The 23,113-nt window shown below is 39.3% G+C and overlaps 1 protein-coding gene across 3 annotated transcripts in view; it reads right to left on the bottom strand.

Annotated features, from left to right (window-relative positions):
• The window catches only part of pcdh9 (protocadherin 9), a 301,547-nt gene extending 280,377 nt beyond the window's left edge, over window positions 1-21,170 (bottom strand). For all 3 annotated transcript variants that reach the window (XM_039689063.2, XM_039689064.2, XM_039689065.2), the window contains exons 1-2: window positions 20,570-21,170; window positions 16,940-20,095 (exon numbers count right to left, since the gene is read on the bottom strand). In XM_039689063.2, the coding sequence (XP_039544997.1) occupies window positions 16,940-19,975 (3,036 nt within the window). In that variant the 5' untranslated portion in view covers window positions 19,976-20,095; window positions 20,570-21,170. The remainder of the gene's footprint in view (window positions 1-16,939; window positions 20,096-20,569) is intronic.
• Window positions 21,171-23,113: the final 1,943 nt, after the last annotated feature.

Here is a 23,113-nt window from a genome sequence, read left to right as displayed (position 1 = left end):
TTGCAACAAAAACCAATCGTATAGCCTCTAATAAAGCTTTATTTCAAATGCTAGTTAAGCAAACAACAGTGTCAGTGTTGTTCCAAACCCGTAACACATTAATTAATCTTTAGAACACAAATAAAGGTATTTTTTATGAAATCTGAGAGCTCCATTGACAGCTGCGCAACTACCACTTTGAAGCTTCAAAAAGTTCAGAGAGTTCTTGAAAATAATTCATATGAACTGAGCGGTTAAGTCTAATTTTTCTGAAGAGTCACGATCACTTTATATGATGAACAGGTTGAATTTAAGCTTTTAATCACATATAAACATTGGAAACTTCCCTGAACCTGCTTGACGAACGAGAACAAACCTCATTGGTTCTTGCTGAAGCTCAAACGTGATGCGTAACACTAGAATGAACCTCATTGGTTCTTGAAGAAGCTCAATTGTGATGCATAACACTAGATTAAACCTCATTGGTTCTTGAAGAAGCTCAATTGTGATGCGTAACACAAGAATGAATCTCATTGGTTCTTGCATAAGCTCAAACATGCTGCGTAACACGAGAATGAACCTCATTGGTTCTTGCTAAAGCTCAAATGTGCTGCGTAACACGAGAATGAACCTCATTGGTTCTTGCTAAAACTCAATTGTGATGTGTAACACTAGATTAAACCTCATTGGTTCTTGAAGAAGCTCAATTGTGATGCGTAACACAAGAATGAATCTCATTGGTTCTTGCATAAGCTCAAACATGCTGCGTAACTCGAGAATGAATCTCATTGGTTCTTGCTAAAACTCAAATGTGCTGCGTAACACGAGAATGAACCTCATTGGTTCTTGCTAAAGCTCAAATGTGCTGCGTAACACGAGAATGAACCTCATTGGTTCTTGCTGAAGCTCAATTATGATGCATAACACTAGAATGAAACTCATTGGTTCTTGAAGAAGCTCAATTATGATGCGTAACACTAGATTGAACCTCATTGGTTCTTGAAGAAGGTCAATTATGATGCGTAACACTAGAATGAACCTCATTGGTTCTTGAAGAAGCTCAATTGTGATGCGTAACACTAGAATGAATCTCATTGGTTCTTGGGGAAGCTCAAACGTGCTGCGTAACACTAGAATGAACCTCATTGGTTCTTGAAGAAGCTCAATTATGATGCGTAACACTAGATTGAACCTCATTGGTTCTTGAAGAAGGTCAATTATGATGCGTAACACTAGAATGAACCTCATTGGTTCTTGAAGAAGCTCAATTGTGATGCGTAACACAAGAATGAATCTCATTGGTTCTTGGGGAAGCTCAAACGTGCTGCGTAACACTAGAATGAACCTCATTGGTTCTTGCTGAAGCTCAAACATGCTGTGTAACACAAGAATGATCTTGAAGAAGCTCAACTGTGATGCGTAACACGAGAATGAACCTCATTGGTTCTTGAGAAAGCTCAAACGTGCTGCGTAACACGAGAATGAACCTCTTTGATTCTCAAATGTCAAGCAAACATGCTTTAGCTTCTGTTTACCTTAGCTGAAATGTGAGTTGATGAATACTTATAAGTGAATAAAAGCCTAAATTAAATCTGTTCATCATATAAAGCAATCGTGTCTCTTCAGAAAATTTGGACTAAACCGCTCTATACATATGGATTTGTTTTATGATCTCTTTACTAACTTTCCAAAGCATCAGTGTTAGTTGTGTGGCTGTCGATGGAGGGACAGAAATCGCTCAGATTTCCTCAAAAATATCTTCATTTGTGTTCTGGAGATCAACAAAAGTCTTACGGGTGATGACAGACTTTTCATTTTTGGGCGAACTAGCCCTTTTAAGTGCAGGAAATGAACTTACAGATGGCAGGCAGTCAGTAAACAGTGGCTGAGACAATCAGCAAATGGGGAAAAAAGAAAAACGTCTGGCCTGGAGCGTTTGGCACCAACTGTGTCATTACAATCAAAAGGCGATCTACATGTATATTTACACTCCAGCACCTGTTCCGTCATCCGCGTCCCTTCAGGAAGTAAATCAGCATCACAGTCCGCAGCTTTTTGCCGACCGTCCAGCTCCACGCAATCAAGAGTCCCGGCAATCAGCCGGGTTATTTTCCTCGCGCTGGCAAGAGTTAGTAGGCCACTTCAGTGCATTACCTCTCCCGGCCCAGTCGTGAGACTTGTCAATGCGGTGCAATAAAAAGAGATTGAGACTGAAAGTTGAGATTGAGTTTTATTGTCATTTTTACTGCGTCTTACGAACATCGATTTGCCTGGGCCAAGACAAAGCAAGAGATGGATATACAGATTGAAGCGACTAATACCACGCCTGCCATCGTAAAAATCACAGACTGCAAAGTCAGTCTGAAGAGGTGATTTTATGTCTTGAAAATGTAGTCTCAGGGTGCTGAGCACAGTTTTTCCCCTTTAGCTCAACTATGATTCTGTCATCCTCTCTCTTTCTTGCTCTAATGGTTTACTTGAACACGAGATGGTTCCCCCAAACAACATTTAGACACTTCAGCAACTATTTAAAATGAATGGATGCCATTGAATTAGATAAACAGTTGTTTGGCACCATTGACTTCCATAGTAGAAAAAAATAAAAATACTATGGAAGTCAATGGTGTCAAAGTCCCAAATCGTTCTTCCTTTGTGTTCAGCAGAAGACAGAAACTCATACAGGTTTGGGTGGAGTATCCCATTAAAACAAGGGACCAAATTAGTAAAACATGATGACCTATTAGTAAGAAATGGTTCTCTTTAGAACCAGAAATGGTTCCATCCCCCGCTTCATATATGGAACTCCAAAATGGTTCTATATAGAACCATTTTTTTGTGGTAAAAGGTTCTATTGGCCAAGTATGGAACCCCAGGGTTCTATATAGAACCCAGAGGAACCCTTTTTTTAAGAGTGTTCCAAATACGTAGCGCTGATAGAACCTTTTAAGGTTCTATATAGAAGCTTTTCTTCCAAGAGTGTAGGAACAAATTGCTAATTACATTTTTTTCCCCTCTATGTCATGTGCGGGGCTCCTGCACTATGTATTAGATCGCCATTGATTATGGCCAACATGTATTTCATACTGATTTAAGACCATTTAAATGTATTCAAAGCAGCATACATTACATTCAAGTGTAAGATTAAGCATTCCCTGGGAATTAAACACATGACCTTCACATTGCTCGCAACAAGCTCGAATGTTTGAGTTACAAGAACAAGGTGGCCATAGCTGAAATCACAATACTATGTCATACTATTCCCTATATTACTTCACTATTACACTCCACTGAAGCAGGTAGGAGTTTGGTTCACTTGGTTCGTTTGGTCCAGACCAAAAAATAACAATTAGTCTTGGTCCACTTAGCGTTGAGACTTTAACACCAGACTTAAAGGCATCTGGATACATTCACAACCTGATTGGTCGACTTTTAGGGCGTATTGGCTATTTTACATTTAAATTTATTCATTTAGCTGACGTTTTTATCCAAAGCGACTTACAATTGCTATATATGTCAGAAGTTGCACGCCTCTGGAGCAACTAGGGGTTAAGTGTCTTGCTCAGGGACACATTGGTGTCTCACAGTGGATTCGAACCGGGGTCTCTCACACCAAAGGCATGTGTCTTATACAGTGCACCATCACCACCCCTGAAACGGAACTCACCGAACATCCAAAATAATGTTGTATGCTGGGATAACTGCGCTCGTTGTGTGTGCGTAACCTTTATATGAAAGTATTTTGACCAGCTGAGAACTCGTGAAGAGCTTTTAAAAAGTGTAAGGGAGTCAAAACAGAAACTTGAATTCTCTCCATCACACCCACAAACCAAGATCTGCAGTGAAGAGATGTGGTTCTGAACTGTGATGAGCAACATCGTGACTACGAACAGAAAAAACAGGTATGAATTCTCTTCCAGTGTTGTAGTACTCGAGACTCGGACTCGTCTCGGACTCGGTCTCGAGACCATATTTTAATGGTCTTGGTCTTGTCATGGACTCGTGTCCATTTGGACTCGGAATTGACTCGTACTCGAACATTTTTTTTTTTAGGACTCGGAATTATTCCCGATTCCACTCGAGTTCAATTAAAAATATTTTTCATGATTATTAATGTATGTTAATAAAATATTTCTTTAAATTGATTGAAACGCCCAGTGATTGGTGATTTTCTAGTGCGCAACTGCGCATGACAAATTTTAATAAAATTACTCCTATTATGTGGCCTTTTTACCCTAAACTGATCATATTTTTTAAACTCTAAGTAAATTCAGTAAAAAAAAAAAAAAAAAAAAAAGGATTTCTCTAAATAAATAAAAGTAAATTAGGTAATCAACCCTCACTGGTCTCGGTCTCGACTCGGACTCGACCGTCTCTGGTCTCGGACTCGACTCGGACTCGACTCTCTATGGACTCGGTTTTGACTCGGACTCGACTCTCTCTGGTCTCGGTGTCGACTCGGACTCGAGTGAGGTGGTCTCGACTACAACACTGTTCTCTTCTTTTTAGGGTCTCATTTTCCTGTTTTTGGTTTGTTTACATGTCTTTGGTGCGGCATGTTCATATTTCAAACGAACCGCACCAAAATTAATTTGAAAGCAGGCCGAGACCCATCTTTTCTTTTGTTGTTAGATGTTGAATTGATGTTTAATTTAATTTAAAAATAGTCACCATAATGGTGATTAGTGTTGGCTTTAGTTGGCCTCTTTCCCTTGACATTTGAATTAGATTTTCTCTTTTACCAGTGTGTTTAAAAGGCACTATTGTGATAGCAAAAAAAGCCACGAGTAAAGTGATCAAGTGATGAATGCACATTGATATTGCAATCAATACAAAGTCATGAAAAGTGTAAAATGAAAAGCTTCAGGTTACTATAACAGTACACCTATAGTCTAAACCTTTTTAGAATGTGAACCAATGATTTTCAGTAAATACTACCAATGTAAACTTGATTTGTCTGCTGCACCCACTCAAGATTATATGTTAATAGTTTCAGCTTGTGTAAAAACTAAAGCGGTAAGGGGCAACGGGTTTCCACGCGATTTGCAAGTAAAGTCAACTAATTCAGGTTAAGAGTGCTTATTCAAATGAACCGCACTAACAGAGCAATCACACCAGGGTTTGTTTTAATCCAACCAAACATGACAAGTGTGAACACACTATTACTTAAAAATGTTAATTGGTTCACAGATTCAACCAATGATAATAAAGCAGAGGCGGGGTCAAGGCATTTAAAGGTGTGGAGGGAAAACAGCCTTTTTTGCAGTTCGCTTTATCTACAGTCTACATGTGGAAGTCATGACAGAATTTGAATGCCTTGGGGATGTCACTAATGTGAGTTTATACTCCAGCTGGTTTACCTAATGCTGACACTATCGCAGTAATTCGTTATCCTCCCTCAGCTGCTTGTCAAAGCAACAGCTGGGATGAAAAAAAGCCCCGTGCAGACCAATGATCCAATCCTGCTCTAAATGTTTATACCTCTCCACATTATATTAATATAGGCTAGATTTATATAATGTCAAAACAGGATGTTTGAAGCGCTTACCGGACATACCGAATTCTGCTGTCCACCATAAAAGACAGTGCTGATGGGATTACTCTAACCCTAGCCTTTAAAGATTTGTTTGTGTATTTATTTATCTCTCGGTATTCAATCCCAGCGCAAGCTCATCAAGTCATCAGCCCGCCAACGGAGGCCACGCTCCAAAAATGAAGGGATTAAAGAAGGACTTTAAGCCGTGGATGTGTTTGCTCTGCGTTTTGATACACATCCGTTCACATGTGTTTATGCAGCACTTAGGCGTCAGTTTTCAACCAAACAACTGCTACGAAGCATCAGACCATATTCAACTCTAATCTGTTTTGGTGCTTATATTATTAAAGAGATTTACTCCTGTTGTGAAATGTAAACCTATCTAATTAAAAGGGCCATAGAGGGAAAGCTTAGGCAGAAAAGTAGAAATGTCTTTATAGGTGTGTGCAGTCAACTGTTGATGTTGTATTAGCACTAATCACATTGATACGCTAAATATGCCTTCAAGACTATTTTTTTCCAGTTATAATGCAAATCTCACATTGTTTACCGCCGTCCTTGTTCTTATACATTTTATTTTTTTAGGCTGATTGCTTTTATTTTAGTCAAATATAAACAAGAAACTATGATTTACACAACTCATGTGAATATTTAAGTACTACACATTGTTTAGTGTTTAGACTACAGACAAATCTGATTTTTTTAATCTGCACTGGAAAATGCTGAAATCTTTGGACATACAATTTGAACACTGTAAAAATGAATTTGCTATATCTAAGCAATACAATTGTGGCAACAGATTACAAGCAATATTATTAATTAAATTTAACAAATTTGAATTGATTAATCATTCATCAAATTAATTCCTGTAATGGGTAAAAGTTAACCAGTCAAATGATTGTGAAAAAAATGTTGTGTTAAAACTTAACCAACACCAAAACATTTTTTATTTGTTCATCTGACTGTTATAACTCAGGTATAACAGCCAAACAAAACTTAAAGTGAATGACTTAAGCGTCAAGAGCCCAACTAAACGAACATTAATCACCATACTGGTGACTTCAGTGATTCGGCTTGTTAACATCATGTGTCTTAAATATTGGCAATATAAAATAAAGAGTTCTTAATTCATCTTTGACGTCTATCTGTTATTCAGATATGTTTGTGTATTTTTTGTGTAACTTTTAAGGAATGAATTAGTCTAATTAGTTCAATTTAATTAATAATATTGCTTGTAATCTGTTGTCACAATTTTATTGATTAGATCTTGTTGTTGTTGTTGTTTTTTGCAGTCCAGACTTTCAAAAACCCTTCTAGATAAAATTTGATTTTTGCTGGCCTGATTGTGAGCTACAGTATATGTGTTTGCCTCACTAAGAAGATCAACTCATTAAAGTCAGTAATTCGTTCAGGAATCGGACTAGGAACAGTTGCCCTGTTGCGCTGTATATTTTTGAGTCGATTCATTAGTCATTTGTTCAGGATGTTCGCACGCACTACATGTTGTTGATTTATTAAAAAGAGCGGCTCATAATTATTAATTCAGGAATCGGATTAAACTGTTAGCTTGGTTTGTATCTGACTCATTAAAGAACTGACTCATTCGTCCGAGAATCAGACTTCACTGTATAAGTTGGATGTGTTTGATCCACTAAAAAGAACTGGCTCATGAGAATAGTGAATTCGGGATTACCCTGATATTCTGAATGTAACTGAACATAATTTTTTAATGTTCCAGTTCTGAATAAGAACCAATTCTTGGTTCCCAAACTCACTTTTAGTCCATGTCTGTTAGCTTTGAGCTCATCACAATGAAATTGAACTGATTGTGCTTCAAAAGCCAATCCATTCTGGACAAAAGTCATTCAAATCAAGCATTCAAATATATTAATATCACCATGAGCTGCTTACGCCCAACAAAAAACAAAATGATTACAATAACGCAGTCTGCAAATACTTCTTAATGTTGCACTCTTGGCAGCATTATGCAATTTATCCCATATTTAATACAGTCTGGGTCTCATGTTAATGCACCTCTGTAAAAAATATTGATGGTTTAACTTAAAAAAAGAAAGTAACCTGGTTGCCTTAAAATTTTAAGTTCATTGAACTGGAAAAATTGAGTTAATACAATAAAGGAGAATGATTTAATCATCAGAAACTCAAAATTATATGTTATCTGAACTAAATAAATTATTTAAGTTGATTTAACAACAGAAAAAAATGTTGTGATTACTACACTGTAAAAAAATATTGTTGGTTTAACTTTGGAAAGTAAAGAAAGTAACCTGGTGACCTTAAAATTTTAAGCTGACTGAACTGGAAAAAGTGAGTTAATACAATGAAGTAGATTAATTTAATCATCAGAAACTCAAAATAATAAGTTATCTCAACTAAATAAATTATTATAAAGTTGATTTGACAAAAGAAAATATGTTGTGATAACAAATCTTGAAAATATTTTTTTACAGTGCAGTTTTATTTGTATTTTTTGTTTATTTTTTGCTGTATGCTAGTGTTCTCTTAAAATATTAAAATGTACAGTTGACTGTTCAAATGTTGTGAGGCATGGAAATGTATGTCCGATAAAAATTCTGTCGAATGTCCTCCATAATACACTGTAAAAAAATATTGTTGGTTTAACTTAAAAAAGTAAGTAACCTGGTTGCCTTAAAATTATAAGTTGATTGAACTGGGAAAAGTGAGTTAATACAACGAAGGAGATTGATTTTATCATCAGAAACTCAAAAAAAAATAAGTTGTCTCAACTAAATAAAGTATTTAAGTTGATTTGACAAAAGAAAAAAAATGTAGTGATAACAAATCTTGAAATTATATTTTTACAGTGTACCATTTGCAAGCAACTAATAAAATAGCAAGTAGAATATCATGGCTCATAAAACGTCCTATTTCGGTAAGAAATGTGTCAATATATAAAATTGTGTGCATTCATTCAGCTGGTACTCTTCAATATAAAGGCCTGCGGTGCATTAAAGAGTAAAGAATGGCACTAACAGCCAAGGTCGTGAGTTCAATTCCCAAGGAATGCATGAATAAATGTGAGCAATGTAAAACTGGAATATAAAGCTTTACAAACACCAATATGTGTCAATTCTCTTTTCGTCTAAGTCTATTAATGCAATTCGCCACTTCTTCTCTTACTGTCATTAGCTTTTTAAACTCACTTTATATTAAATCCTTGAAGTTTTAAACCAAGCAGAGCTTCAGGGTATCTTTTGTCCTTTTATATCTCACAGACATATTTTAAATAGTTCATATTCATACTGTTCTAAAGCTAGAAGCATGGCTTTACTATATCGGCTTTCAAAGCGATGTATCCCTTCATATTTTTATATTCACTTCAGAATTATAGTATAGTTGAAATGCACTTAGATTGATCTTTAAGTGTAAATCTATGCAAAAATCTCACGCATAATGTGCACTGACAGCTGGCAGATCTGTAGTTAGTTGTGTTAATCTTTGGTTAATTTAAAAATGCTTCCATTTTTACAACTTTCACTCAAGAGCAAAATAACTTTCACACATCTTCAGACTGATAAATATGTGTATGCATACCTCTATATATGCCTCTTCATCAGTCTTTGAGCAGTCAACAAGTTCTGTGCTTCAAAAGTTAACTTTAATCAGCGTAGATGTGCAGACTTTCTAAACTTTGATAAACCTTAGATCTGCATGATGAAAGTGTTACATTGAGTGAATAATGACTAATGCTTTTATCTGCCGTAAAACCCGATTAACGCTAAAAGTGTAGAGTTTCACAGTGTCAAAAGCAGTGGACTAAAAACCAGAAAAGAATAAAATCGCTTTTCAACATTTATTATGAAATTAAAAAGATCAACTTTCACTGTTCAAACAATGCTCAGCAGAAAACAAAAACAAAATAATTATATTATATTAATAGTCATCAAGGATTACTTGAGCTGCATACATGATTGCAGTGGGGAAGTACATTATAACAAGCGAAAGAAAGAAAAAAAATATGCAGAAACAAAATCATAACAGTCCATTATAGAATAACACAGCACATTAAGCAAGATTACCAGGAGGTCAATTTACATAAAACATATTTTATGTACATTATAAATTACGGTGGGTGCAGTGGAGGGGTGGAACAGGAGAAGTTCACAACAGATGATGGTAATCAAAGCTATTAATCTGAAGAGAAGGGGGTGCTGTGATCTGACTCCTTCAACCTTTTGGAAAGGCCCTACAGGGCTCATTGTGTCGTAATCATCGTTTCAGAGAAGGATGGACACAGTACTCTCTCAGAAATAAAGGTTCTTCAACAGGTCTGGGGCTTTTTTTTTGCTCTTTGGATATTAGAAAAGTTCTTGATGTTACATTACAGGTCCTTCAGATCAGAGTTTTCTGTGACTTAAACAGTTCTTCTGTTGTGTTTCTAACTGGAACCTTCATTTTTAAGAGTGTACAGTGGTGTTCATGTGGAGTGTGTGTGTCTTCTGTCCCAAAAATGTTGAGATGAGTTGGTGCACATTAGATGAACCCCTACTGTTCCTCAGGTGAGCATTTGAAACAGTGTGAAAACATGTAGAAAAAAAAATGAAAAAGTGTCCAGTACATCACAAACGAGTCAAGAAACATTTTCTTCCACCGTATCTACTTTAGCCATTTCATATCGTGCAGATCGTTTTGGTGTCATTCAAAATTGCAGCATGTAGGTACCATAAGATGACTTCTCTTCTGATGTTATTGTAATAATTGGTTTATAATCTCCATTATATATAAATAGGAATCATGCAATGCCAATAATCAATCAAAGTTAATATATATATGAGAATGAAGGATTCAAAATATGGAAATAAAAATCCAAAGCCTCTCCGGGAGCCATCTCTTATCAATCAGCTTGCTTTATGAAATTCAATTATGATGAATGATGCTGACTTTTGCTTGTGACTTCAGCAAATGAGCTGCCAGAAAGCTGGCAGAGTAAACAACACAACTAAACACATTGGAACATTCATCTTTCGGTTTCTTCATCTCTCGCTTTCTTTCTCTCCTTTTGACTCCTTTAAAACAACATCCAGGCAGAAACATACTTGTTATGTTCATGGGCCTGAAACATATTTGGACATTTAAACCCTGCTTAAAATGCCTGAATGTCGTTGGAGCTCATAGTTGCGACCTGGCTCGTGGTAATGAATACTCGAAATAGTATTTGGACACTTTCTGGTTGTGAAACATAGTGTTTTACCTGTGGTTACACAGCTGGGACACCTGAGTAAACATGAGGGGAAGTGACTTTATAAAGTAAAACAACAAAAAAATCATTGCAAGAAATGAGTAAGCATAGGTCTAGCATTATTTGTATCTTTACGGGTGCCACTTACTTTGATATTTTGTGAAATGAAATGCCTTTTTAAGTGTGGATCAAATGTCCAAATCATTTTTGAGGCCATTAAATGTTAATTTAGTCATATTTACTTACAGTCGTGTGAGTATTGTGTGATCGTGAAAATGATGGGGGGGAAAAGTCAACAGCAAATGTCTCAAAATTGCCTGAAAAATCCTGGTAATTTGCCAATGGTCTGTGGTATTTTTGTGTACTACTGTAAATAAATAAAAAACTCCCCCTCGTTGGCTGTTAGTATAGCAGAAGTGTGTATTGTCCATGCAGGAGACTTGCTTGACATTCTACCACACAACAACATCTGTGTGATTGTATAAAAGTCTTGAGTTTGCTAGAAAGTTCTGCCAGCACCCAAGTGGGGTGCCTTGAACCCTACCTCAAACGTACAGTTTGTTTCTATATTTAGGAATTTCACACAGGCTTTGCAACGGTCGTCCTGAGGCAACGTTCCATTCTTTCAGCGCCTCGCCTGTCTTCCATCACACCCTATCAAAAGCAGTATGACAGTTTGGCCCCAACATGGGCTATAAAGACAAAGCACTTTAGACCGAGAGAGTTCAACTTGAACTTCATAGGCTGAACCTCACAGAGAAGTTTTCACCTCGGCCTTGGGTGCGGAACGTGCACAATCAAGGGTCTGAAAGATAAGCCTACTTGTTCCCACCGGGGGATTTGACTAACGATGCTAGAGGCAGAATGAGTTACAGTACATAAGAGAAACGGATAGCCGTGTAAATTTCAGAATTGTAAGCCACTGCCGTTTGGGCTGAAACTGCATTGAGAGAGATTTGTGTACAAAATTGATTTGGAGAATTATGAACCTTTCCAAAGGCAAGAATCTTTGGTTTCCAATGTGTCCATTTGGGACAAACCCCTATTATGGGGTTCTTAATGTTAGAGTACTCTGTGGTGCCATGTGTACTGTGTAAAATCGGTGCATTGAAGGTCAAAAAAGTAGAAAATGCATTACCTTGGTCACCCTCAACTGGTTTTAAAAGGGAACGTTCGCCCCAAAGATGAACATTCTGTCATCATTTAATCACCTTCATATCCTCCTAACCTGTATGACTTTCTCAAGAACTATTTTTGCCTAAGCAATTAAAGTCACTGAGGTCCAAAACAACACTAGACCTAACATGCGGACTAAAAACCTATTAAAGGGATAGGTCACCCAAAAATCATCATTCACTCACCCTCCAATTGTTCCAAACCTTTATGGATTTCTTTCTTCTGCAGAGCATATGAGTATGCATGTGAAAGTCTGTTTGGTTACCCATATTAGCAGACGAAAGAAATTCATTCAGGTTTGGAATTTTCCTTTTTGGGTGAACTATCCCTCCAATCATTTTTCAAAATATCTTCTTTTGTGTTCTACACAAATGCAAACAGGTTTAGAGTGAGTAAATGATGGCAGCATGTTCATGTAATAACATAACACTGCACCATTTACAATCAAATCTCCCCGTAAACCAGTCAAAGTGGAGCCCAAAAACATGTAATGATGAATCGCAGAGGCTCTTTATGCAAGACAACGAGAGTCAGCGAGCAGCCGCAAGTGTTGTACCCTTGCTAAATCTCCTCTCTGGCCCAACGGAGCCCCTCCATCAGCTCGACGTGCCAGATATCGCAACAGACATCCCCCTCAGGTACAATAATGTCACAGTCCATTAATCTTCTCAAACTTCAGGCCCTGATACTGGGAGCCCCGTCCATGCTAATCCCTTATTAATGTGGCAAATGAACCTGTGGAGAAAGAACTACTCCCTCCCGGCCCTTCACCATCACAATGCAGAGTCTATTACCGCCTTCCCCCGTACCGTCTCGAGTCTCCACTGTTTGCATTAGGATGTCCATTCATTGAAGCATAAAGCCACTCGAGAGAGCTTGAACACACACACACACAGCTTCGTTCCACACATTACTCGCTCTGTGCCCTCTCTAGTAACCTTTGTCTAGCACACATATGGCGGAGCGTGAGCCCGATGCATGCGTAATCTCTTAAGACTCAATGTTGCAATTCAATTCAGCAACCAGACACTTTTGTTCCATTTTGGTTTTTGTTTTAGCTTGTTGAGACTCCCGGGATAAGCGATGCGTACAGATTCCTTCTATTATGTGACAGTGGGAAAAACCTGCCTGCGCTCTGCTTTGCTAGATTAGAGGACAGCTCAGTAACAGAGGAAACAGTGCATGCGAGACAATCATCTGGTCTCTAAAAACAGTCCCGCTGAATCTCTCGGGTCTGATTGCTTCCTAATCCAAACAGAATAACCGCATCACTTCGGAATAATTGCAAGTCATTATTGCTAGCACTCACAGGCAGAGCTGTTAGGAGATTGGATACATACAGTATAACTGAGGCTTTCTAAGAATATACATTGCTGCTGGACAAAGATCAGATAAGACATCTGAATCTGATAGATAAGTGATTTTCTCATTTGAAATCTGAACAAATGCTTCTACAATCTCTACATGCGAGCATGAGCAGAGAGACGGTGAAGCACGAAATCTCTTACGAATGCCTGTATGACTTCGGTTTGCTATGAGCAGTCGCTTCCCAGTTTAATTTCTCCAACCGAGTTTATTAATCAGGCTTGTTGAGGAGTTTTCCCGCAGAGCCGAGTCTTGCACACTATGCATGCACGCTTAATCAATAACCTAAATGTTTCATGCACTTCGTAATAGACTTTTTAATGCGCCTCCATCCTGAGAAGCTATTGAACCGTGATGTGTGTGTGCGCCTGTTTGCCTCATGCAATACAATAATAAAAAAAAAAAACTACCAATGAGAAATAAATGGCCTACTCAGATTATTTTGCAATAAATGCTGTTCATCAATGAGTTCTTTGGAAGGTGAGAAATTTGTATCTGTTATATGATTGAATTTCACTCCGAATAACACAATAAAGTGACAAGGAAATGGGCAAGGAATGATACGCATTGATGCAAAGAGGAAATTTCCCTACAATACTTATCATTATCAGCAGTGACATAGCAACGATTAAAAAGTTGACATTTTATTGCACGTATAAATCATTTTAGCACATGTACTGTTGATTAATTATGTGACTTGACAGGTTCGTATAGCTCAAAGTAGAGCAGGGTGCTAACAAGGTCATGTGTTTAATTCCTAGGCAATGCAAGAACTGACAAAATGTAAGCTTTGAATTCAATGTAAATTGCTTTGGATAAATCCATTCACGTTTGCCCAATGGTCTTACACCTACAAGTAGCCAAAACTTAATACAGCCCAAAACTTTCTTATGTGGTAAATCAAATAAGACATTTTGAAGAATGTTGGGTTAAAATGACACGAGGGTGAGTAAATTATAAGTTATTTTAGACTGAACTATCCCTTTAAATCTGTAGTTTTACCTGGCCACAAGCAGTTTTTTCCATTGCACTGTGGCCAAGCAAAACTGCACCAATGACCAACAGACAAGTTTGCATGTGCACATTGTTGTTTGCATTGCTTCAGTTCGGTCGGTGAACAGAAAGGCCAAGTGTTAATTGCCCTATGGCTGACAGCATAGGTTTTGGGTGCCATAATAAGCTCGCCACTGATGTGCCTCTAGCTGTGCTAACTAGCTCTGTATGGAGGCTGCCCCAGTATCTGAGCTTTAGAAAGGAAACGCACAGTCAATGGCCTTTAAAGGATCGAGACAGAAACGCAAAGGGCAACCCCTGTTCAAAAAGCGACCCCTCTGGACTAAGCGAACAGTGGATTTCACAGTATGTACAATTCCTCAATAGCGTTGACAGGCATCTGTCTCTGCGCTTACAGTGGCAGCTATTGTTTTGGGTCACTGAGTCATTCGTAAAAAGGCATGTACAGCACGACAGCATGGTTTCCCAATAGGACAGTAGATGCAGAGGCCACTCTCTTGGCCTGGATTGGAGTTCATTATGTAATCTGTCGTTCTACATTGGTGTACTCCTTTCTTGCTCCCTACGAGACTGCAATGCATATCCAAAATCTCATTGAAAACCTCTTGAAATGCTTCATTTAGTTGGATTCTCTTAAGGGGAATGGGATGAGTTGCGTTGTAACCTATGGGAGGGTCATATCCTGTGCGGCCTGCTCCGATGCATGTTCGTGATCTGGACCACCCACACAAGAGCAAGCCAACCCAGACGCCCCCATCTTCCAGACTCGCATCCGCCCGGAAAACAATATTAGACAAGCGTTTGTTTGTACAGCTTTCACGCTTAAGGAAATTATAAACAATCCTCCGCACACTCATTCTGTAATATGCAGAGTAGCGTGTGTTTACTTTATCTACACTTTGTGGACAAAATTATCCCCTGAAGTGAGCTAAATCTGACAAAACTTCCCTTTGGGGACTTCCAGGGATGTCCTCAATTGGAAAAGTGATTCACACAAACTGTAAGACTGTAGTTATTTTAAATAACCCTTTGTTAATTTCATCATAACTAAACAAATAAAAAACAATAACAACCTATCTATCTATCTATCTATCTATCTATCTATCTATCTATCTATCTATCTATCTATCTATCTATCTATCTATCTATCTCAAATGTATTTGGTCTTTTTTTCTATTTCTATTTTCCTTTGGGCATATCTTGTCCCGAATTAGAGTACATTCATAAAAGAACTTTCATTTCATGAAAAAAAATAATAATAATGCATTTGTTTTTAACTTTAAAAACACAGAATTGTCCACAGAGATGAGCTTATTCTGTCCTCAATGATGAAAACAGCCATAAATAAACTAAAAATAATTATTAATTGTATATATTGTCCCTGAATGTATTAACATTCATACATGTTTTTTTGTTTGTTTTTTGTTAAAAAAATGGTTTTATGTGTATGGGTAAATTTTGGAGTAGTCTGTAGTAATAATTATCACCACCATAATTAGCTTTAAAAAAAAACAAGGTTTTTCAGATAGCTAAGTAAACAAGTGTGTATGTATTTATTCTCCAAAGGTCAGACTTTATCTTATATCTCTAACAGCCATAACCAATCTGTTGTGTATTCAGTCCATCATTAGACATGAGCTGTTTACTGAGAGATGCTCCCATACACGCACACACACGCAGACAAAAGGGCAAGGGAAAGACAAGGAGACAGGGAGAGACAAAAAGTAAGCGAGAGATAGAGAGAGTAAGAGAGAGAACGAGTAACTGCCCCCATTTCTTACCTATGCATTACAGACACTGCATGTTGGCCCATAGCCAGAATATCCCATACAGAACAACAGTGCCACCTAAAGGTAATGTTCCCCTCCCTCCCTCCCTCCCACCCCTCCTTTAACTCTCTCCCTCATCAACTGGGTTTCAAACTAGAGATGCTGTGCTTGGCAACTGCGATTTTTTAGCGCTTTATACAGTAGAAGTGTCTTTGAGAAATATGCATATATAGCAAACCAAAGAGAATAGTGTTCTATACTGAAGGTCTGTGACAGTTTATCGGTTTAGAATATTGAAACCATTGGATTTAATGAACCAGGAGATAATGTTAAATGTTGTGTGTGCGCGAATTTGCAGTCCAGGATTAATTGGTAGAGGATTCTAATTAACAAATGCAGAAAAATGGTGATCAAAGTAGACAGGCGAGAAAAAAATGTTTCTTTCACAAACTCTCAGAGCATTGCATCTTTGAACCATGACAAAGCAGTGAAATTAAACTGAATCTAGCCTCTTAGGAGACGTTGGATTCTTTTTTGAATCTCACCCATTGAACCAATCGCTTGTCCAGGACTTGTTTCAAGTAGAGGTTTATGAAATTAAAAAAAGAGAAGAAAATAAAAACACAAAAATGCATGTGGTAAGATGATGACAATAGCATTCGCCTGGGTCAGCTAGTTTCATATAAAAACACATACAATATTTACGTCTTTTTTGGTCATTTGAGAACATCTACAGTACGGGAGGGGGGCTTTTTGAAATCTACATTCTACATAGTGCATCACAGATGTATCACTCAGAGCAAGTTAGCTACCACAGGCACTTCAGTACTGAGCAGGGCAGTTATAAGCAGTACTTATAGACCAGTAAAAGTGTTCTTTTACCTGTCTGGTGTGCAAAGGTGCCCCCTTTGACTTGAAGCCTCCTTGTGAACTGCATTCTGAGGCACTGAAGTGATCAGAGCTGGTGGAGGAACGTTTGGAAAGTGTGTCACAGCCCCCCACAAAGGTATTGTCCAGCGGCAGCTCCTGTATGACGTGATGCTTTTTCACAGACACCGGAGTGTCGGCTTTGAGGTGGAAGGCCGACTGGGGCGAGGCGGACTTGTAGTGCCGGGCCAAGTCTGGGCTGCTGGGTTTGAAGGTGGTGGTAGGGGTGGAGTTCCAATCAAAGCGTCCAATCCCGGGCTCCTCGAGCTCAGCCGGGAGACTGATGGTTCCGTTTATGGGTTCGTGGGCAGGGTCGTCGGGTTTGTTTTCCTCGATGGTGACAAAGTTCAAGAGGGAGCTCTTTGGCGACTTCCTCTTTTTGCGCTTCTTCTTCTTGTTTTGCTTGTTCTCCTGGTTGGGGGACATCCACTCAGCACCCTGCTTCTTTCTCTGAGCGGCCTTGAACTGTGAGGCGTGCCGGCAGCGCACCAGAACCGTTATGAAGATGACCACAATCACTACCATAGCGCCCGTCACGATGGCGATAATGGTCTTCAGGTTGTCAACATTCTGATAAGTCTCTCTGCTCTCACCAATGTTTCTATCCAGCGGAGTTTCCATTTTCCGTCGGATGAGGTCATGTATGTACGAGGAATTTCCAACTGTGTCGTTCACGTACAGGAAAACGAGCACGAGGGTGTGCAGGGACTTTGGATAGCCGAGATCACTGATGTTGACCACTAGCCTGTGGAGGCCAAAGTCTACAGGGGAGGGTTTCTGCTCTAACGTGATGTTTCCCGTCACGGGGTCAATTCTGAAAAGACCCTCTCTTTTGCAACTAACAATAGTGTACTTGAGTTCTGCATTCATACCTGTGTCACCATCTACTGCAAACACCTCGGCCACAACCGACCCTGGAATCGCGGACACTGGCACTAGTTTGAAAGAGGTGTTTGATGGTGGGTAAATGACGATCGGGGTGTTGTCATTGACATCAATGACATTGATGGTCACCTTGGCAGCCGATGAACACGGAGGGCTTCCATTGTCCACGGCTCTGACGTCAAAGGTGTAGGAGCTTTGCTGCTCTCGGTCAAAGGAGACATTGGACTTTATGACTCCAGAATCTGGGTCAAGGATGAAGTTCTCATTATCGTTGAGGATTGAGAGTCTCACCACTGCATTCTCACCAGCATCTGCATCTGTGACCGTGATCACTCCAACTGTACTATATTTAGGCAGGTTCTCTGACACGAAGAATTGAAAGTGGTTGTGTGTAAATTTAGGGCTGTTGTCATTCTCATCCAGGATGGTCACAATGACCGCAGCTTGACTCTGCAGAGCCCTGGTGCCATTGTCTCTAGCAGTGACCGTGAAGAGGAACCGCTCTTGCTCCTCCCTATCAAACACCCTGGATGCCGTTAGCACTCCAGTTTTGCGGTCAAGATCAAAGAATGATGCGTTGGGTCCGAGCTGGTAGACAATCTCTGCATTCCGTCCGCTATCCTCATCTGTGGCGCTGATGGTCGTCAGGAACATGTCACGCTGGTTGTTCTCCATGACTGCCAGCTCGATGACGGGCTGGGTAAAAATGGGCGGATTGTCGTTCTCGTCCTCCAGCCGTACTCTAACCAGGGCGGTCTGGTTCAAACTAGGTTTTCCCGAGTCAGATGCCACAATCTTGAAGATGTACTCCTTGGTTCCTTCATAATCGAGCAGTGCAGATGTTTCTAACAGAAACTGGTTATCATAAACCGCTTTGAGGTGAAAAGGAACGTCTTTGTCAATGAAGCAAATCACCTTGCCGTTGACATCTGTGTCTTTGTCGGATACGGTTATGAGGGCAATCTTAGTGTTTATTGGATCTTTTTCAGAGAGCATTACAGTACCATTAATTGGACTGATGATGTATCTCAGGTCGATGTTTGGAGCGTTGTCGTTAACATCGGTCACGTTGATAGTTATGGTGGCTCTAGCCGGACTTGAGCTTCCATCGCTGGCTAGTACTGTGAGTTTATGAATGGCAGTCTCCTCTCTATCAAGCGGCCTCTGAACTGTTATGAGCCCAGTGGTGGAGTTCAGAGCAAATAGTCTCCGTGTCGCTGGAGACACCTGGGTACCAAACATGTATTTTATTTCTGCATTGGCCCCCACATCTGCATCGGTGGCTTGCAGCTGAACTACAGATGTCCCGACGGGAGAGTTTTCCGGGATGTGGACCTCAATTTGGCTCTCTTTAAAGACGGGCCGGTTATCGTTAACATCGGTGACGGTCACCTGTAGAATGGCAGTGCTGGATTTCTGTGGGTTCCCCCCATCCTCCACTTTTACTTTCATCACATAAGTGTCTTTCTGCTCTCTGTCTAAATTCTGCTGAACGATAAGCTGAGGCCATTTCTCTCCCTCTGGTGTCTCCACGATATCCAACCCGAAGGCACTCTGTCCGTTCAACAGCTCGTATTTGTGTACGCTGTTGGGTCCGGTATCTGGATCGGTGGCAGAAGGAATAGCAAAGCGGCTGTTGATGAGTGTGTTTTCTGGAATTGAAATGTTGATCACAGGAGAGGGGAACATGGGGGCGTTGTCATTGGTGTCTTTGACAATTATCTTAATTTTGATTAATCGGAAATAATCATTGGGTAAAATGACCACCTCGATTTCAAAGGAGCACTCGCTGTCTTCAAAAGAGGGGCCAGGACAGAGTTTCTCCCTGTCTATACGGTTGGAGGTGGTAAAAATCTCTCCTGTGTTGCTCATCACTCGGAGCAGCGGGGTGTCACCTGCTTTAGAAACAAGCCGGTAAACCAAATTACTGCTAGCCCCGGTGGCAGAGTACATATGGGAGATGTTCAAGTCCTTTGGTATGTTTCCAATAAGAACATTCTCCTGTAGCTCTTCTCGAATAGGGTAAATGAGCTCTTGGGCAATGGTCGGATCTAACCAGAAACAAGCAACTAATGTTGCCAACAAGAAAAAATCCCTTAAATCCATGACAGCAGTTCACGCGTGTTCCCGCTGCTTTAATTCAAACAGTTGTCTCCATATGGTGTTGTCAGAGCCAAGGTTTCACAGAGCCTTACATTTGTAGATAAAGAGCAGCCAAACACGACCCTACAACACACAACAACACAATACGTTACGATGAATCCCACAATATTCAACACTCAAAACAAATGGTGCATCAAAATCAATATAATTCGAAATCAAGTAAGAGTTAAACAGTAATAAGGTTTAAAGCATGGCTTTACAAAGATAGCAGGGCATTCTAGTTATAATTCATTCTAACCACCACAACAGCCTGGCCGCTTCACTGTAATCATTTCCCTGTGCATACACAGCGGCTCTGGATATAATAATGCAGCCAGTCAAGCACTCAGCATTTTTTTTTTCTTATTTAAAATGGAATGCCTCTATTGTCAAACACTTCAAAACGACTCATTATGCATTTGGGATTTAATCTTATTAATTAGCTATATATATATAAAAAAAAAAATATGCACGAGAAGTGACAGTGTGTTTTGAAACAAGACAGTACTATAAATTCTGCATGCAAACCCGTTTGGGTGTATGCATGCGATATCTTACCTCGCTTCACTGTGAGCTCGCGCGTACGGAGGTTACCAAATTCGAGCGCATAGTGACAAATCCGTTCGACCAGTCATACAAAAATGATCTCCAGTATAATATGAAGATATCCGTATTGATCACTGCTTTGAGGACTAGGTCAGTAAAGACTTAGCCTAAGTGTGTTAGTCGTGAGGAAAAAAAATCCAATTCAAAGCACAGCTGGTTTTGAGGGGGATGCTGATTTAAAAGCAATCAATCTGACAGACAATCTTTATGAACTTTCCCCCGCAGATCTGTGCGTTCGGAGGCGCGCGGAATGCGGTGGTCGGTGATGAATCAATTGTGATCCACGCGCGCATTAACGGTCCCGCACGGTCATTCCGCATTACCAGAGGAGCCCTTGTGAAATGTACCTGTTCTGCTCAAATATCGACATAAACTATCCCATCAGATGAAAAGAGTCAAGTTCAAATGCGATCAGATCATTTCCCTCTCAGTCCTCAGTCAGAAAGAAAATCCAAGGCTTCTGTCCCGGTGTCTTGTGCGTGATTCGCCGCGCACACCTGAATGAGAAAAAGTCCAAACGGTGGGATGTGTTGGGATGCTTGTCCTCTCTCCTCATCCCCAGACTGAATTTCTTGCAACAACTCTGAGTATGCCCACATGGGAACGCCCCCTCGGCTGCTGATTGGCCCGTCTCTTCATGAACGTCGCAGAAAGGGGAGGGGGGGTTGTGTGATTGGTTAGAATAAACGTCACTCAAGCGCGCGGTTGAGACGGAGCGAAATGCCTCAGAAAGACTCTGCGGGCTGCGGGATGAAGAGCTCCGATGTACGGTCTCATTAAGACTATTAAATGTATTTGTTTACAGCATTATGAAGCCAAATAATCCGTACCCAAACTAAAATGTTTTGTAACTTGTGATTGACAGTTATTTGGATTATTAGAGAGTGCAACATCGTGTCAAACTGTATGAAAAAAGTAACGTTAGCCTATGTTAGACTGAAGCAAGATGGAAAGTGTACCGGCTATCGTCGTGTGACCGTATTTATTAGGTTGCTAGGAATATTTGCTACTCTAGGATACTTTTTACTGTGGATGAATTGTGTAGCCCACAAAAAACATCAGTTTATTTTAGGCTAGCCTACTTGTTTTAATTAATCTAGCCTACTTTTCTCGATATTGATGAATGTGAAACCACCGTATGGCCTTTCTTGAACCACCTGACTGCCATTAGTACATTTTACACTTGTTTTAACGAGATTTTAAAAGCTTGAATAGGTTGGTACCTAGCCTAGGCTATATCAACATTGACAAACAGTTTTGCACTGTAAAAGATAGCCACCGAAATCCTCCCATAATGCTTTGTCACTGTAAATCTAAGTTTATGAAGATAAACATTGATTGAAAAAGGTGTTTAATTGTGAAATTCAACATTGTAATTATTTTTTTCTTAGTGATTTCGTTTTTCTTTTAAGTAAGAACAGGGTTGAAATATGTAACAAAAACAATGAGTAAAATCTTTTCATCTGTTCTATTTAAGATTGACTGAATAGAGATGAAACTCTGAAGAGAAATGGTCTCTAAAGGAAGAACGGGGCATGTTTAGTTGAGTTGTGGTAAACAGCACCATCTAGAGGCGAACATGAGACACATGCGCTTATCTCTCATCTGATGGACGACTGAGGGACGACACTCCTGTTTCAGGTGTGTGTGTATGTGTGTGTGTGTCCAAAGCTTTGTTCGGTCAAAGAGGGAGGGACAGAAGAGCCAGCCTGGTTCTTGGAAATTATTATCAGCTCTTTTTTCCCCACTGACATAAAAGATTAGAAGGGAAAAGGTGGAGATACAGGAGTGAAGAAATATATTTTTGGCTGGCTAACAACCAGCCCCTATCTTTTCTCAAATTCACGAACTGTGACTAAAGAGACACACATAGGTGTCATAATCGTTATGATTAAAATGTATATTCATTTATCACAATTATATAAACATAGGGTGAATTTAGAATTGTTATTGTATTTTTGTCATGCTCCATGTCACTTTTAAATAAAAATAAGACATTTATTAAGAAATATTTATATATATTTTTTAATATTATTTTCCATTCTATCCAGTTCCATCTATCCATCATCATACAGGAAGTGACATCATTTTTTGGAGGGAAACCAACAAGACAAAACATTGACAGTGAGTATTAGCAATGGATTTGCATTGTCGTGTTTTTAAAACATTGATAAACTTTCACAAATCTTTATGATAACATACTTCAAGTTAACACTTTCTTGCTATTGTATGTATCAAAATAAGTCATTTAATTACAACTCAAGCATATTCATTTCTGAAGATTACAGAGTTCAGTTTATTCAAGGGTGTATTGTGGCTTTGACCTTTTGTATTCAGTGATGCTACACAGCCAGGCCAGAGAGTATATAAGAAACAAGTGATTTCCATGGATATTAGATTAGCTATTAAGTTTTGCTTTTCCACTGCAATAAATTAAGAGTCCCATAAGAGCTGAGCTTTGATTTTCACATCGATATTTTCTGTTTTATTTTCTGA

This window comes from Pimephales promelas, chromosome 8, assembly GCF_988280905.1.
Source record: "Pimephales promelas chromosome 8, fPimPro1.hap1.1, whole genome shotgun sequence".
NCBI lineage: Eukaryota > Metazoa > Chordata > Actinopteri > Cypriniformes > Leuciscidae > Pimephales > Pimephales promelas.
This window is presented reverse-complemented; position numbering and strand designations above follow the sequence as displayed.